Here is an 18,266-nt window from a genome sequence, read left to right as displayed (position 1 = left end):
AAAAATGCAGGATTTCCTGCATGTTTCAAATCTCAAAAAGGATGTAGAAGTGTGCAATTCATGATTCAACCAAAATATATGGCAATACATCACACTTGGAAAAAAAAAAAAAAAGTTTTATTTTCAATTAATCAATATTAAAAATAAAGGTGGCCGGGGCAGGTGTACATTTATTGTCCAAGTTTCAAAGTCTTTAGAGAAGGTTTTTTCCCCCATGTGTTTATTCCTGGTATGTGTACATCACAGATTCTGAATTCTAATGGAAGATGATAAACTCCGCAGTTTACCTTAAACATAAGGCGTTTTCTAATAAAAAGGCACCTTCCATTCCCTTCAATCGCCCTTCTAACTAAACGACAATATAGCAACAGGTGGTTTTGTGGTTTGAGTTTACATAGCCAGTTTTTACTTACATTCAAATTCTAATCAACTAAATGTTACAGTCAGTAAAACAAGCATGCCAACTTAAGATGTATGTACACCAAATTGAAACAGCTGTAGTTGTATATAGTATGTAACAGCAAAATACTCATACCCATACCATCATCTTTTGTGTACACATGAGAACTCAATACAAAAAGATTAAAATGAACCCCTTAGAGTCATCCCATACTAGACACATTTAATATATGTTTACAATATATATATATTTATATATAATATACATAGCTTTTTAGAATTTTCAAATAAATCTTTGCAATTACTTTATCTAAAAAGAAGAAAAAAAAAACCCAAAGTCAAATACACAAATAATCCACAAGTTCAACATCTAAGTAAAAAGCCACATACTGTACTTTCCTTTTAACAAACCGGAAACAATAAAAAAAAATTAGGTTAATTTAGTGGTATTTCAGTACAATTTGTTAATATACTCATAGATGTTTATCAATTTATTTCAACATAAATATGACGTTACAGAGGCTCTCAATTACCCAAGCTGTTCTGAGCATCTCTTGGCAACAGCCAAAGATCAGTGTGTTTGATTTATAGTCCATTTCTATAGTATAAAAGGATTCATGTAATTTAATAAAATGATGCAGCCAGCTGGAATGGGTTTGGTGTTCCAGCACTTCATATCAGTCCAGCAAAATTGGATATATGGGAAAACTGACAATAACTATAAATTTATCAGTCAGCAAAACATTTACAATGTCTGAAATATATTTTCAAAAGGGAATAAATTGTATTTCTGTATTTGAAAGCAGAACTTTGGTAAGCATGAGCACAACCATGCATAATTACAAAATGCTGCAATATTTCTTTATAAAGTTATGTAATGCCATGATTTAGGATATCCCTTTAATTCACCATATATAAACAGTTTGAATCTTTACAAAGCAATATAAGTGAGGTAAATTATTCTGGAGAAACAAAATGGTTTGTGAAAAAATGGAAACAATATGACTAATTTGTTATTTTTATTACTAAAGCACTGATCCCCAACCATTGATTCAGTCCCTTGCTATGCAACTTTAGGCAGTCTCAGCACGGTCAAAGTTTTTGTCTGCCTGAACATTGGCTGAAATACACTTCCTATATGTTTAAGGACAAGCAGAAAATCCCTAATCTTTTGACAGAATTAGTATACTAAACAAAGTTTTGGAGTGCTGTTTTTTTATGCAAGTAGGCTTATTCAATGAAGACTGTGCAAAAGGCAATGATGAAAGAAAACCATGGTAACATTTAGTAACTGCAGCTAAATCCAAGAAAGCATAATTCTGGATAGACGTTAAGGCTTACTTGCGTTCTAGCCCAGGGGTGTCAAACTGGCGGCCCTCCAGCTGTTGCAGATCTACAAGTCCCATCATGCAGTTGCCTGTGGAAGTCATGCTTGTAACTGAGCCTTGCAATGCCTCATGGGACTTGTAGTTTCACAACAGCCAGAGAGCCACCAGTTTGGCACCTGTGCGAATCTAGCCTAAACAGTAAAGACTGGATATAAACATAGGCAGCCTTCTCATTCAAACACTGCAAGGTCAGTTGTAATTGATACAGCACTTACAGTAGGCATTCTTCTAATTTGTCTAGGCCCAAGGAGGCCAACATGTTATTGGGGCCACATGTCATCAATGGGCAGCCCCTTCTGTTCCTAGATCTGGCTGTTTAATGATGCCATCATTGTAATCCAGTGAAAGGTGAGTGCCTAGACACGGTCACATCTGAAAATGCTGTGCTGCTTCTAATCAGGAATGGTATGCGCAAACTTTAAAAAAAAAAATAATAATAAGTGTCCTACCATTTTAGATCATGCTAAATAGTTCCTGATAGTCAGCCAAATGTAAGTATAGATCCTAGTTTAAAGACACAGGCTGTAGCTTGTATGTCACACAGTTGTTCCCTGATGAGCCAATACCCGCATGTAGCTGGTTAGGACTCCCTGAAGTCCAGACCTGTGAAACAGGGCTGCTTTTTAAGCACCCAGGTGCTCTTGCTTTGTGCACGGTAAAATGTAAGCAAACACCAGCTAATTGCAATATATTAATTGTTATTTTACATACAAATTTCTGATACAAACAAAAGAAATTAATAAAAAAAGTATTTTTTAGCGTAAAAGTTAAAGAAACATATGCCAAATGGTGTTTTTAGGAAAATGGCACTTTACAGACTAAAAGTAAAGCTGAACTCCGGCATAAACATTAATGCAACAGTCCTGTGTATTCTTGCGTGTTTTGTGTTCTCTTTTAGCTGTGTGTAACGTTGCCTCTGAAGGAGTTTCCTGCATTAAGACCAATCACTGCTGCTCGGTGTTCCTAGGCAAGGTGAGTGGTCTTGTACACACACATGGTGCTGTTGTAGTAGGAAGCCTGTAGTAGGTGAACCTGTTAGATCCCTCCCACAGCTCTACTCTATGTACAGGCTTATATGCAACACAGGGATGATGTCTCCACTATTTTTACAAGGTAATATTTAGGTTTGGAATGGCATTTGGTGCACAAAATGTGTATTTATATCCTTTTTTGTTGACTGAGGAACATATATACATTCAAGTTTTTGTGCCCGAGCTTCAGCTTTAACACCATTTTTTAAAATGAAAGCTGATCAAAAAGTAAGAAACAATTTTTCCAAGTTGCTTTTAAAATACTTAGAAAGCTTAAAAAAAAAAAAAATGCTTCTCTTCAGTATCAAACTGGAACTAGACTGGTTAATAAACCTTGGCTTGTTATGTCTCAGTGTGGAATACAAAGGTTAGGGACATTTGCAATGAGCTCTAAAACATTTTGGCTGTTGGCAATCTGCACTTATTTTACAAATCATAAGTAAATTATATTGAAGCACTATGCTGAAAAAACATACTGTATTAATATATTACAGCCGGTTTAGCCATCAATGTTAATGTTTTAATAATCTGTATGAAAAAAAAGGTGTGTACATACCCCATTTGTAATCCTGTCCAGTCACATAATCCAGCAGTTCCAGCTCACCTGTATCAGGGAGCAGCTTCTGCAGGGAGCGCCAACCACAAATGGACCATGGGAGCCTATGTGTGGCTTTACGGCTCTGGGAATTCAAAGCTATTGTTAATTGCTCCCTTTTTCAAAGGTGCCAGAACCACTGAATCACGTGACTGGAGCAGATTTTCATACAGTGTATGCAGGATAGATAGGAGAAAAGGGGGCAGGGGGCATTTTTAAAGAATAGTAAGCCTTTGTTAACACTTTAAAAAGTCACATAAGACCATGTGCCATAAAATGTTTTTTTTTCAAAGCTTACTAAATTGTATTATATTTAAACCTCCATATATCTAGACTAGCTACGTATAAGAACAATGGGGCTGCTTTGGAGTTTCCCATATGCTGAGAATCTGATCTGCACCATAATTGACTTTTGTTATGACCTGAGGTGCATATTGCCCTTTAACGCCCCTCCATGTGCTCTACATTTAAGCATTGGAGAATCTGTTAATGTTTTAATAATCTGTATGAAAAAAAAGGTGTGTACATACCCCATTTGTAATCCTGTCCAGTCACATAATCCAGCAGTTCCAGCTCACCTGTATCAGGGAGCAGCTTCTGCAGGGAGCGCCAACCACAAATGGACCATGGGAGCCTATGTGTGGCTTTACGGCTCTGGGAATTCAAAGCTATTGTTAATTGCTCCCTTTTTCAAAGGTGCCAGAACCACTGAATCACGTGACTGGAGCAGATTTTCATACAGTGTATGCAGGATAGATAGGAGAAAAGGGGGCAGGGGGCATTTTTAAAGAATAGTAAGCCTTTGTTAACACTTTAAAAAGTCACATAAGACCATGTGCCATAAAATGTTTTTTTTTCAAAGCTTACTAAATTGTATTATATTTAAACCTCCATATATCTAGACTAGCTACGTATAAGAACAATGGGGCTGCTTTGGAGTTTCCCATATGCTGAGAATCTGATCTGCACCATAATTGACTTTTGTTATGACCTGAGGTGCATATTGCCCTTTAACGCCCCTCCATGTGCTCTACATTTAAGCATTGGAGAATCTGGTCCTGCCAATTTCCAGGAAAGATCTTATACTGCATTGTACAAGAACATTGCTTCTAAAGTGTCCATACATATATCTGCTAAATGAGTGTTAAACATGGTATAGCATCTCTGGTGATCCATTCTTTCCTATATTGCCCCTTGCATTTGCCCTGAGGGAGGTTTTCATGATTTCAACTGTGGTACAATTGATTGACAAATACTTACATCACATACACCTCCAATACTCTCCTGATGAAGCAGATCCTGTTTTATCTGAGAAAACGGTTGAGATGCTCCCATTTTACTGTACATTTACATAGCATCTTAAGACAAGGAATATACTCCTATATAATGCATTTGTGATAGTTTCAGCTTCCCACATAGGGTTTAAGTGTGATCCAATTTAGTAAGCTTTGCAAAACTTTTTTGGCACATAGTCTTATCCTATGTGATTTTAACTTTTCTGTGAAAAAAAAAATACATATATATATCTCATTTGTTTTATAGATTTGGTTGTACTCCAGTACCTCAAAGTCTGATTCCTTACCTGTAAAAATTCTGGTACATTAATGGATGTGATACCATGACTCAACACAACAACCCTACACTGTATTTATGTCACCTTGCATGGCAAGCATGAGATTTGATGCTTTGAACCTCATGTCACACAAGCACTTTTCCTTTCAACTGATCACCTTGTGAAAAGTATTTATTGAGTCTCTATTCTCTGCCTTTTCTCTGTGTAAAAGTGAATGAGATACCCTCAGATGCTGTCATACATGCATTATCATCTGGGAGGAAAACCTACCAAAGATACTCATGTAATATCTTACTTCTAGCTTTAACCTTTTTTTTCTCCGTACAGGTCAAGTGCTGGAGTAGATTCATGGACTGAAAGCAATCCTAAAAACACAACCTTTTTTTAGGGTACCAAAGGTACACGGAAACAAAACAGCAGCAAAATCACTTGGGAAATAATAAAAAGTTATACATTTATAAGCCAATACTAAAGAAGAGGAGATGACTGTCTGCGATGGTGCATGTCATGGGTACTATATTAAAAGCATTTCACCCTCTCAGAAACCTAATATGTTTTCTAGAAGTACATTCGAAGGGTACAAACCTCGGTAGTCAAAAAACAGTTCAAATATATGTCCTATTGTACTTTTATACACTGATCTGAGGTGCTATTATCTGTCCAAGAGATAGGAACTTTCATTTTCTCTTTCTTAAACAGTTGCTTAACAGAAAGATGCACAAATAGATTTGGGCAGCTCCAGGTTTTCAAAAAAAAACTTGCTAGAGCGGTTGGTGAAGAAAAGAAATGGTAAGAACTCTCATGGCATGTTTCCTTTCATGTAGTTACTTGCCATTCCAATGGTCAGCGTTCCCATAATCTGTTCGTTGCCACAGCCACCATACATACTGGCAGATGGGAGCTAATTTGATCCAGGCCTGCCTGGTCAAATGTGCACTCTTAAAAATAAAACTCTGCTACTGTAATATCATTTGCAAGACAGAATCTTGGCGCCAAGCACCAGATGAGTTCACAGCACCCTGAACAAACCATTCGATTAGAAAACAGCACCCAACAAAACTAAACCCAAAACATTATTTTTGTATCTTATCCTGATCGCTGAACACAAGAAGAGAAGAAAGTCTGGCTAAATCAAATCTTCTGGCATTAGTTGAATGTCTCTGGTTTCATGTGGCTGCTTGGGTAAATTAAAAGCTACTAGTAATATTGATGTCATACAAAAACTTTGGCAAGGGCATCAGCGCCCGCACTTGCTATGTAGCATTTTGATGGGTGGAATGCTACGTCGTAGATTGATTCATCAGATTTTTTTCGATGAGCTGTAAATTCCTGTATGCACGTCTTGCTTTCCAAGTTCCATAAACGTATAGAACAGTCATGGCCTGTAAAAGTAGTAAAAAAAAGACCTTAGTAAAAAAATAACTGAACGCAACTGGCTGACAAAAGGATTCTGAAATAGTCACTACAAGACTGCCCCTCTCTGCCAATCTCTGCCACTTACCCAACCAGTTCAATTTAACATACTAACAAGAACTTACAAAGCCATCCACAGCTTGGCCCCCAGCTACATCACTAACCTAGTCTCAAAATACCAACCAAATTGTTCTCTTCGTTCCTCCCAAGATGCTCTTTAGATCCTTTGTCACCTCCTCGACTTCTCCCATCCTTTGAATTTCCCTACCCCAATCTGTCCGACTATCTACTACTCTGCACTTTTAGGTGATCCCTCAACTTTTCAGAGAAGCCTATCCTGCCTCCACCTAACTGTACTTTTATTTTCTCCATCAGATCATCCCCTACAGTTATTACCTTTTGTATCACTTGATCCTTCCCTTTTAGGATGCAAGCTTTAACAAGCAGGGCCCTCTGATTCCTCCTGTATCAAATTGTATTGTAACTGTAGTTTGCCCCAACTTTGTAAAGCACTGCGCAAACTGTTGGCGCTATACAAATCCTGTATAACAATAACTAATTTCTCATTTTCAGTGGTTGCTAGCTATCAACGCAAGCAGCTCACAAAGTGGAGACTGAGCCACTCATGTGCCCCCCTGCCCTACAATTTCATTTGCCTTGAACCAACATGAGTCAGGCATGGAAAGTATATAATGGACACACTGTGCCTCGCTCTAACAATCAAGTCAATGCTGTGCCATTTTAAAGCCTTCACAATGAGCAAAACTTATAGCATGACCCTTTGCCCTGTACTTTCGCTACAGTAATCTATTTTTGACAAATTATGTAATTTAATTTTCTGAAGTAACAGTTGGCTGTCACGGAAGAAATCTGCACTGTAGAACATTTGAGACACTATGCATCAATTCATACATGTGCTACTGTTTAGTATTTGATGTCCCACCATCCGTTATAAGCTGGCAATGTTGACAGTGGGTAAGTTCAGGTCATCACTGCCTTCACATGTTCCCAGGCAATGATTATCTTAACCTGTTCCCAACGGCTGTACGCATATATGTGGCTTCTTGGCACGTGGGCTTTAACACTGAGCGGCTGCATACAGTATCTCACAAAAGTGAGTACACATCTCTCATTTTTGTAAATATTTTATCTTTTCATGTGACAACACTGAAGAAATGACACTTTGCTACAATGAAAAGTAGTGAGTGTACAGCTTGTATAACAGTGTAAACTAGCTGTCCCCTCAAAATAACTCAACACACAGCCATTAATGTCTAAACCTCTGGCAACAAAAGTGATCACACCCCTAAGTGAAAATGTCCAAATTTTGCCCAAAGCATCAATATTTTGTGCGGCCACCATCATTTTCCAGCACTGGCTTAACCCTCTTGGGCATTGTGTTCACCAGAGCTTCACAGGTCTTCCACTCCTCTATGACGACATCACAGAGCTAGTGAATGTTATAGACCTTGCGCTCCTCCACCTTCCATTTGAGGATGCTCCACAGGTTTTAGGTCTGGAGACATTCTATGTCAGTCCATCACCTTTACCCTCAGCTTCTATAGCAAGGCAGTGGTCATTCTGGAGGTGTGTTTGGGGCTGTTATATTGGGATACTGCCTGGTGGTCTAGTCTCCGAAGGGAGGGGATCATGCTCCGCTTCAGTATGTCACAGTACATGTTGGCATTCATGGTTCCCTCAATGAATTTTAGCTCCCCAGTGCCGGCAGCACTCATGCAGCCCCAGACCATGACACTCCCACCACCATTCTTGAATGTAGACACACTTGTCTTTGTATTCCTCATCTGGTTGCCACCACACACGCTTGACATTAGCTGAACCAAATAAGTTTATCTTGGTCTCATCAGACCACAAGACATGGTTCCAGTAATTCATGTCCTTGGTCTGCCTGTCTTCAAATGTTTGCAGGCTTTCTTGTTCATAATCTTTATAAGAGGCTTCCTTCTGGGATGACAGCCATGCAGACCAATTTGATGCAGTGTGTGGAATATGGTCTGCGCACAGACAGGATGATCCTGCACCCCTTCAACCTCTGCAGCAATGCTTGCAGAACTCATACGTCTATTTCCCAAAGATCACCTCTGGATATGACGCTGAGCATGTGCACTCAACTTCTTTGGTCGACCATGGCGAGGCCTGACCTGTCCTGTTAAACTGCTGTATGAGCTGCAGCAGAGTGGGCAAAACCAGTTTCAGGGTCTTGGCAATCTTCTTATAGCCTATACCATCTTTGTGTAGAGCAACAATTATTTTTTTCAGATCCTCAGGGAGTTCTTTGCCATGAGGTGCCATGTTGAACTTCCAGCGACCAGTATGAGAGAGTGAGAGTGATAACACCAAATTTAACATACCTGCTACCCCATTCACACCTGAGACTTTGCAACACCTGAGTCACATGACACCAGGGAGGGAAAATGGCTAATTGGGCCCAATTTGTGCATTGAGTTTTTTTTTTTTTGATGGAACAGCTAATTTATTGTTATACAAGCTGTATACTCACTACTTTACATTGTAGCAAAGTGTAATTTCTTTGGTGCCATCACATGAAAAGATATAATAAAATATTTACAAAAATGTGAGGGGTGTACTCACTTTTGTGAGATACTGTATATGCACCCAGAAGGAATGGCTTCCTGTGCTGAGAGCACTTTCAATGCACGCTACCGGCACAGCAAGTAAAATGTTATGGAAAGCTTCCAATGCATACTTATGATCAGGAGCATCGATAAAGTGACCGCTGTGGCAATCAGCAGATAAGAGTGTTGTCTCAATCCCGTGTAACCCTTTGTGTGTTCTGTGCAGAGTAAATGCAAAGATCCAAAAAAAAAAAAAAAAAAAAAATTATTAAACCAATGGTGTGATGGCTGCTAGAAGTATTGTGCATTCCCACATCCTGCGTGTATACAATTAAAATGGGACACTGCTGCACCCAATACCTCTATAAACATATACAGTTCTGCTCATAAGTTGACATACCCTGACAGGGTATGTCAACTTATGAGCACAACTGTACATGCTAACTGGCACAGTATACACTCCAAACCATGTTAAATAGCATACATATAATAAAAATCAAACAACGTATGATATAATACTACTTCTGCAATGTCTATCAAATATAAATAAAGTTCCCAGTGTCCAAATAAAGCAGTGGAAGAAAAAAAGAAGAATAATAAGAATAAAAAGAATGGACACTGAGAACTTAGTTTATATTTCAAATATTATATATATATATATATATATGGTATTTAACACAGTTTGGAGCGTACACTGTTCTAATTAGCACAAATATATTTATAGTTAAGAAAGATTGTTGAAATGGGTGTAAAACAAACTGCAGCACAATTATTTTCCTAGACAGATTCTCAGACAGTTCAGTTCAAATACAAAAAAGGAAAGAAAACAAAACAAGTATCAACAGTTTTTGCGTCAAAAATATATATGGTATTAATAGTCAAATATATAAAATTTATATTGTAAATTCCAACAATACTCACTTCCAGACATCAGGTACAATCCATTAGGATCAACAGCTAAACTTGTTACAGCATCTAAATGAGCAACCATTGAGTGAATCAGTTTTCCTAGAGGAAACATGGAAAAAGAACATCTTAATAAAGTTAAAGAAATGGCACATGTGAAGAGCAAGTCAAGTCAAAGCATAAACCAGATTTACAGCACAATTCTCATTTATGACCCTTAGGTCGATCATACGGGGTTTGCACCATTAATGTACCAAGTTGATCAACTTGGGTACAACCAGCCTGCCTGATTCTCTTGCAATTATTGCTGGTGGCTACTATAGCTGACATTTGCCGATTGCATTGTCAACACTGCCTGTGTTGATGAGGAAATCATGCAAATTTCTTTCCTGCAACCCATGATTGCAGGAAAGACATTTGCACCATATATGGTCTGCCTTAGAGAATCAGCTGGTTGATTTCAGGATCTGACCCTATAGTTATCATTCCTGAGGAGGGCTGGTTATTGCACGAGGTACCGTTGCAAATACAGATGCCATCCGTGAGTTTTTATTCAATAGTTAAAAATCATACTGCTCGAGTCAAAAGAATGCTTTTAATAAAACAAATGAAAATGCCATGGACAAAAAAGGATGGGTTCCTTAGCCTAATATTTTATTGCACAACATTTACAACTACTTGCACACCAAGCATTATCTTGGTGTTTTAGCGTGCCTGGGAGGCATAGATGCAGCATCCGAACCTGCTGCTTGATACCTGTCAAAGTCTATGGCAGACCGAAATACACTGTGGTTTGACAGGGATGCACACTAAATGGTACCTGTATTTAGGGCCCTATGTGTTCAAGGGCATATTCCCAGCACACAGAATATCTCTCTGCAATAGCTTTCTATGGCTATCTCTGATGCAGTTTTTCTCAGCACCCTTTGCAGGCCATGGAATTAAAAAGGAGGTCATGTCTCCATTATGTATGTCCCTAAAATGTCAAGACATGTTGGAAATTTTTGATAGCAACGTGCCCTGACCTCCACACCAGTGCTTGCCAAAACTATTGAGAGGTCAGATAATACATACTACATACTGCACTGCAAGCAATAAATGACAAATTAAATTTTTTAGTTCTACAATTAACACAATGATCAATAGGGAAGCCATCACTTAAAGAACATGAAAAACCTCTTTAGCTCCCTTACAACTTCGGCAGTATCTACAAGTGGCTAAGTCACATCTATAAGAACCGTGGGTTGACAACCAAGTGCTACTTGTATTTTTTTATATTTAAATCAGTAAAAAAATAGGTTGAAAATCTGGATTCTAGAATTGGGGTTATGAGACTGACAAATCTGCAGCCTTTTATAGGGATTGGCATATACTATAGGAAGGTTTCTCTTGATGTCCACTACCTCATTGTACAATTGTATCATATGTATACCTACTAAGCAAAGAAAGTGTACCTGCTACATGTTTTTTTTTTTTTTTTTGGAAGAGACACTGGACTTCTTGGACTTGGCCTCCTCAATCTGAAAATGGTTAATCTCTTCCCTTTCTCTTTCAACCAGCTAGGGTACCCCTCCAGTTCTCAAACATTATGCAATGGCTTCAGTTTTTGCCCCAAATGATACAATGGAAGAACAGTTATGGAGAACTTTAACAAACTCCCCAGTGGGGATAGTCTTCATTGTGTGACTTGGGGGAATATCTGCTGGCATTCCCAATAGACTTGCCAGCTGTAAGCTTGTGAAAGGTAGGGGTGTTCACAGCCCCAGAGGCAGTATCACTTATTAAAGTAACATCTACATTTTTCCACCTGCACGTAAATGACATTCAAATCATCATTAATATATAACAAAAATCACTGAAGATCATTGTTTGTCCCACTTCAAATCAACAGGAGTTGTCAATAAAAAGATCACACCATGTCCTAAAAACTTTGTGGATTATCTTCAAAGGGGCTATGCCATTAACCCATATAAAGGTTGGCCAGTGAAGGCAAAAAGTTACAATGTGTGCCAAGGTTTTAGGGACATACATAATTAAGACACAACCTCCTTTTCATTCTAGGGTCTAGTAAGGGAGCTGTGAACTCTGAGTTCCATAGAAGTCTTATCAATCCCAACCAAGGCACTACCCTGTATGGAGTTTGCATGTTCTCCCTGTGCCTGGGTGGGTTTCCCCCGGGTACTCTGGTTTCCCCAAACTCCAAAGACATGCTGGAAGGTTAACTGGCTCCTGTCTAAATTGGCCCTAATATGTCTATGCATGAATGTCAATTAGGGACCTTAGATTGTAAGCTTCCTGAGGGCAGGGACTGGTGAGAGAGAAGCCCAGTGGGTGTGTCATTTAGAGACAAGAGACCACTGGGTCTTAACTACAGGTGAGACGTTAACGTATTACTAAAACGAGCTTGGCCCTTGGTAGTTATTGTGTTATAAGTCCTGTTACTCATCTGTGTCAGACAGTGTTTTACCTGATTATCCAATTGCTTGATTTTGAATTTGGGTCTTTATTTTTGCCTGATGCCTATTACCAATCAAGAGCAGTCTTCGCCTATAGCAGGTGGTTACTTTTAAAAAGAGGTCTAAGACTGATAATCCAGCTATGATTAAGGCCCTGTGAGGCAGAAACAGGTTAACCGATTGCCTTGTTCTACTTCTGTTCTAATAAAGCAAAGGTTTTGAGGACTTATGATTGTGCCAGACAGCTTTTCTGCTCAGATGAAGCCCTTTCTATGTACCCCTGCCACATCTTATTGGCACATAGCAAAAATACTATTAATTTAAAATTCACAAAGGAGTGCAGTTCAGAAAATGTTATTTTGGACCGGCAGATCATGGTACAAAAGGATGGTTCACTTACCACTACCCTCCATAGGAAGTCAACGGCATGAAATACTATTTTACATACACATAGTGCATATCCGACCCTGCTTATTGACAGTATCCCTTTTAGTCAATGCGTCAGATTAAGGGCGGAACTGATCAATGGATGAAGATTGAGAATGAAGCAAAACTGCTACGCGATTGTTTACTATCAAGAGGCTACAGTAAATCCTCTTATCAGCAACGTTGTGTGGAAAGAGGACTACTCCCATTAGACGTTGTGTGGGATTGAAACATAATTTTCACACCTCCTGTCTTTCCTTACTGGCACTCAATAGGATTCATGTGAACCCAAGAGGGGAAAATTTCAAAGTAGTTCTGCAGCAAGAATCACGCTGGAAATAGGAATTAAATGCGATAATCCCCTAAACAGCTCTAAAGGTAATATTTAAAAGGCTATACAGTATCAAAGTAATTAGTTACATAAATCTTTGTGCTGGCCACACTTGCTAAATGGTTTCCTGTAGATTTCTATGGGACCATTTCCCGAGCACCTCCATGTTCAAATCATCCATGGATAATTCCATTACCCTATATACTATAAACAAAAGTCATTAGGGAGGGTTTCCTACATTTAAGAATCCTTGAAATTTGGGGGGGGGGGGGGGGTCATAACTTAAATTTTTTTTTGTACTTTACTTCCAAAAATGATACACATACCTGTATTGTTATCATAAAATTTAATGTGACGATCTTCATGAGCAGTGATGCTGATTGGAAGAGTCGGATGGCTGATTACTCTATTTATCTGGCAGCTAGCATTAACACCTAGAGAGAACAATACATACATAAATCTACTGAAAAAAAAATGCCTCTGTTGACTTTTTGAATAAATTTAGCTTTTATCATTATAGTTTATTATTCTACAAAATCAACTTCACAAACAGTATTTATTACTCAAAATTTAGCAGGTAGTACACATTTAAAAACTTGGCTAGTTTTCATAACATCTAAGCACTTTGTGTAAAATGGAAATAACCATCTTATTCCACTGCCACCAATATAGACCGTAGGTTTTATTTCTTTAAACTATTAGAGATTTTAACACATCTTTAATAATCAAGCAGAAATCTGAGATTCTGAGACATACCTGTATCTATGCAAGACTCTAACGTTAGGACTTTCTGATGTGTTTCCATGTTTAAGATGCTTGTGTGACCAGTGCTAAATGATGCAACCATATGGGCTGGGTCACTACTTACTAGGTCCAAAGACGAAGGAATTCCTAATTCTGTATAAAAAAGTAAAACGTTAATGTACAATACAGCACATCATCATAAAATCAATTATTTGATACCATTTATATGAAGGCTTTACCGATTTAGCTGCTGTACATACATCACTGGGTCAGACCTTCAACTACAAAAATAACAGTATGGAAATTCACAATATACCGTATTTATCAGCGTATAACACACATACCAAGTTTAGGAGGGAAGTTTAAGGAAAAAAAATTACATTTAAATTCCCATCAATGTAGCCTTATCAGTGTCCATCTGCAGCCTTGCCTAGCGTCTCTGCAGCCTTCTGTTATTGCAGCATTGCCCAGCCTCATTGAAGGCTATTTAAAATTGTCGCCGATCTCCACTGACTGAGCGGAGAGGAGCGAGTGCCGCCGATATACACTGCTTCTCTTGCGGTCCTGCCCCTATGATGGGCATAACACGTCCAATGGCGAGACTGGGCATGACTATGAGCGGAGCCAAGAGGAGCCGAGTCTAGCTGAGTATACTTGGCTATGTGTATATCGGCGGCGGTCACTCCGCTTACAATCAGCGGAGAATGGCGGGGATTGGCGTATAGCACGCACCCACGATTTTCCCGATTTTAAAAAAGGGAAAAAAAGTGCGTTATACACCGATAAATACGGTACATTTTTATAACCACCTAGGTTTCACATTCCTCTTGGCCTTATATTTCAAAAACAGTTGATAGAAGCTAGAATCTGCAGAACAGAGCTCATTCAACTAAAACACATTTAAAGCAGTTGTAAACGTCCCTGCAGTACTTGTACCTATAGGTAAATATATAGGTAAATATATATTATATATATATATATATATATATATATATATATATATATATATATATATATATATATATATATATATATATATATATATATATATAAGGCTTACCTATAGATACTGTAAATATCTCCTAAACATGCGCAGTTTAGGAGATACCTACTGTATACTGTGCCGAAATGGTCATCGGTGCATGCGCTCTGAAGGATCGGCCGCCCGTGCTGTTTCTTCAAGAGCAAGTGCCGTGACTGGCGGCTCCGGTCAGTCACATAGCCGGAGTCCGCGGCCCTGGAAGAAAGAGGGGCGAAGATGGATGGGGACGGCGCGGCCTTTCTAAGTGTCACATAATGTGTTAGTATGCAATGCATACTAGCACATTATGCCTTTACTTTGCAGGGAAGGGGAAAATGTTTTTTGCTTACAGGGTTACTTCCTCTTCGGGAGTATAAAAGACCTATGGTCAAGGTATCCTAATCCTGATCCTGATATAGAGAAGGATATCCTAACTATTAGCCATTATAGATCAATCCAACACTGCATATAAAACCTTTTTCTCTTTTAATCTTGACACATACTTATTAAGCAATCTAACTGTTGGCTTCTCCTAACGATCCACCAAGGTCACCAGAACTAGAGTTCCCATTGAAATATTTCTCATCACTGTTCCGGGAGAGGCCAAAATTTTTTTTTTTTTTTTCCTGTGCATGCTGGGAGACATTAGGGGTACCAGATACCCGAGGTCTCCATAAACAGTCATTTGCCCAATGCTATCAAATCAGGGGGATTGTTAGCCTTGCTATATCAAGAAATAGGATTTTTTTTTGTCATACTTACCTACTTTTCTTTAAGTACATCACGGGACACAGAGTGAGGCTAATATTCATTACCTACTGGGTTATACTTCATCTCCAGGTGAATGGAATGGACACTGGTAGACCAAAGGTCTTTAGACAGGAAGTGATCCTCTATATAACCCCCCCCCCCCCATACAGGAAGTACAATATTGTAGCAAGCACTTACTCAACAAAAAAGGGGAGGGACTGTGTCCCGTGATGTACTCAAAGAAAATAGGATTTTTTTTACTCACCGTAAAATCCTTTTCTTTGAAGTTCACTGACTGACACAGTTCCATTAGTCTTGACCGTAGGGTTATTACGCCACCTTCAGGCGAGGACTAGGCAGAACATGTAATACATGTGAAAAAAAAAAAAAACAGAACTTTACAGTTCCGCGGGGGGGATGGGGGGGTTGGAGCGGGGGGTGGGTTTGGGTGCGGTCCCTCTTGTAATAACCCCTCACTCAGCCTGCTTCCTGCAGCTCAGTACGTCAACAAGCAGTATAACGTAAACCAATAGGAGGGGGAGGGTGCTGTGTCAGTCAGTGAACTTCACAGAAAAGGATTTTTTATGGCGAGTACAAAAATCCTATTTTCTCTTTCGTTCACTGACTGACACAGCTCCATTAGTCTTGACCGTAGGGACGACCCCAAGCAGTGTCATAACGAGGGGTGGGAACAGCATAAAAACTCCACCCACAACCAAAAGTGCTCCCTAACAGGGGAGTCACCATCTTAACTAGCCGCATCAGAACTTGCAGTCAACAAATGCAACAGTGCATCAATACTCAAAATTTACTTTAAAAAACAGAAGAAAGAGTGCAGAATTGCAACATTACACGGCCACCTGCAAAACTTTGCGGCCAAAGCAGGCATCCACTTTGTGGAATTTGGTAAAGGTGTGAACAGACGATCAAGTAGCAGCCTTACACACTTGAGCGACTGACGCTTTGTGTAGGAAAGCCCAAGAGGTTCCATTGCCCTGGTGGAATGGGCCGTGACAGGAAAGGGGGGCACCTGCCCCTTCAAGGCAAAGGCATGGACCACAATATGTCTGATCCACCTGCAGATGGTGGCCGACGAGACCGCCATACCTTTTTTCGGACCAGCTACCGAAACAGAGTCTGACTTCCGAAAGGGAGCCGTGGCAGATAAATATACCCTTAGATCCTGGACCACGTCCAGGATTTGAAGGACCACCTCTTTAGGATGTGTTGGTTTAGGACACAGAGATGGTAACACAATGTTTTCATTGATGTGAAACGCCGAAACCACCTTCGGCAGAAAAGGTTGCGGACGCAACACCACCTTATCCTTGTGGATAACCAGATAGGGTGGCTTGCAAGACAAGGCCGCCAGTTCCGAAACCCTCCTGGTCAATGTAATGGCCACTAGGAAGACCACTTTCTGAGAAAGAGTCAACAAAGAGATTTCACTGATGTTGTCAAACTGCGGTTTCTGAAGCACCGATAGCACCAGGTTCAGATCCCAAGAAGGTAAAGGTGGATGCACCGGAGGAGCTACATGCAGGGCCCCTTGAATAAAAGTGCTCACTAGAGAGCGAGACTGCAGGGGTCGTTGGAAAAAAACAGCTAAGGCTGATATTTGTCCCTTAATGGTGCTTAAAGACAATTTCTAGTCTACCACTCGCTGTAGAAACAGCAGGATTCTGGAAACGGAATAGGTGCTTGGACGCCACCCTTTCTCCTCATACATGGAGATGTAGGCCTTCCAGGTATGATGGCATATCTTCCAGGAAGAAGATTTGAGCCCTCAACAGTTGAAATCACACACTCCGACAGGCCCTGATTCCTTAGCACCTGGCTCTCAACAGCCATGCTGTTAAAACCAGGGATGGTAAAGCAAGATGGAGATTTGGACCTTGACACAGAAGGTCCTCTCGTAACGGTCGTCACCAGGGAGTGTCCGCAACTAGGCGTACTAGGTCAGTGTACCAGGGGCGCCGAGGCCAATCTGGGCCAAACAGTATTACTGGAATCCCCTCAGCCTCCACTCTGCGGAGCAGTTGTGGTAGCAGTTTTAGCGGAGGAAAGGTGTAGATCAGACGGTACTGACCCCACAGAGCCACCAGCACGTTTGATGCATCTGCCCAAGGATCTCTTGTTCTGGATACGAATCTTGGCACCTTCCGACTGAGCCGGGAGGCCAGGAGATCTACATTTATGTGTGCCCCACCGCAGGCACAGTAGCCTGAACACCTCCGGATGCAACGCCCATTCTCCTGGGTCCAGCATCTGGCGACTCTACTCCCGGAATGTAAATGGCCGATAAGGCCGGTACTGGTCGCTCTGCCCACTGAAGGATGTGAATGACCTCCCATGCTGCAGCTTGTTCCTCATTGAAGGTTGACATATGCCACCGCCGTGGTGTTGTCTGACTGGACGCCCTCAGTCTCATCGACCATGTGGAGAGGCGTAGCCTGATCGCTCGGAGCTCGAGCACACTGATCGGCAACTTTGATTCCTCCCCTGACCAGAGGCCTTGGGTCGACTGTACTCCCAATACTCCACCCCAGCCGGTCAGGCTGGTGGCCGTTGTGATCACTGTCCAATATAGAGGTAGGAATGACTTCCCGGACCGAAGTGACGGGGACCCCAGCCAC

At 40.3% G+C, this 18,266-nt stretch overlaps 1 protein-coding gene across 3 annotated transcripts in view; it reads right to left on the bottom strand.

Annotated features, from left to right (window-relative positions):
* Window positions 1-5,411: 5,411 nt before the first annotated feature.
* STRN (striatin) overlaps window positions 5,412-18,266 on the bottom strand; it is a 175,694-nt gene continuing 162,839 nt past the window's right edge. For all 3 annotated transcript variants that reach the window (XM_077486360.1, XM_077486362.1, XM_077486361.1), the window contains 4 exons: window positions 13,872-14,012; window positions 13,442-13,549; window positions 9,918-10,004; window positions 5,412-6,368 (listed from right to left, as the gene is read on the bottom strand). In XM_077486360.1, coding sequence (XP_077342486.1) covers window positions 6,199-6,368; window positions 9,918-10,004; window positions 13,442-13,549; window positions 13,872-14,012 — 506 coding nt within the window. In that variant the 3' untranslated portion in view covers window positions 5,412-6,198. The remainder of the gene's footprint in view (window positions 6,369-9,917; window positions 10,005-13,441; window positions 13,550-13,871; window positions 14,013-18,266) is intronic.

The sequence above is a fragment of the Lithobates pipiens genome, unplaced genomic scaffold, assembly GCF_037356315.1.
Source record: "Lithobates pipiens isolate NorthernLeopardFrog02 unplaced genomic scaffold, aLitPip1_a1.2 Scaffold_18, whole genome shotgun sequence".
Lineage (NCBI taxonomy): Eukaryota > Metazoa > Chordata > Amphibia > Anura > Ranidae > Lithobates > Lithobates pipiens.
The sequence above is the reverse complement of the archived record's forward strand: the minus strand, read 5'-3'. Positions and strand labels throughout refer to the sequence as shown.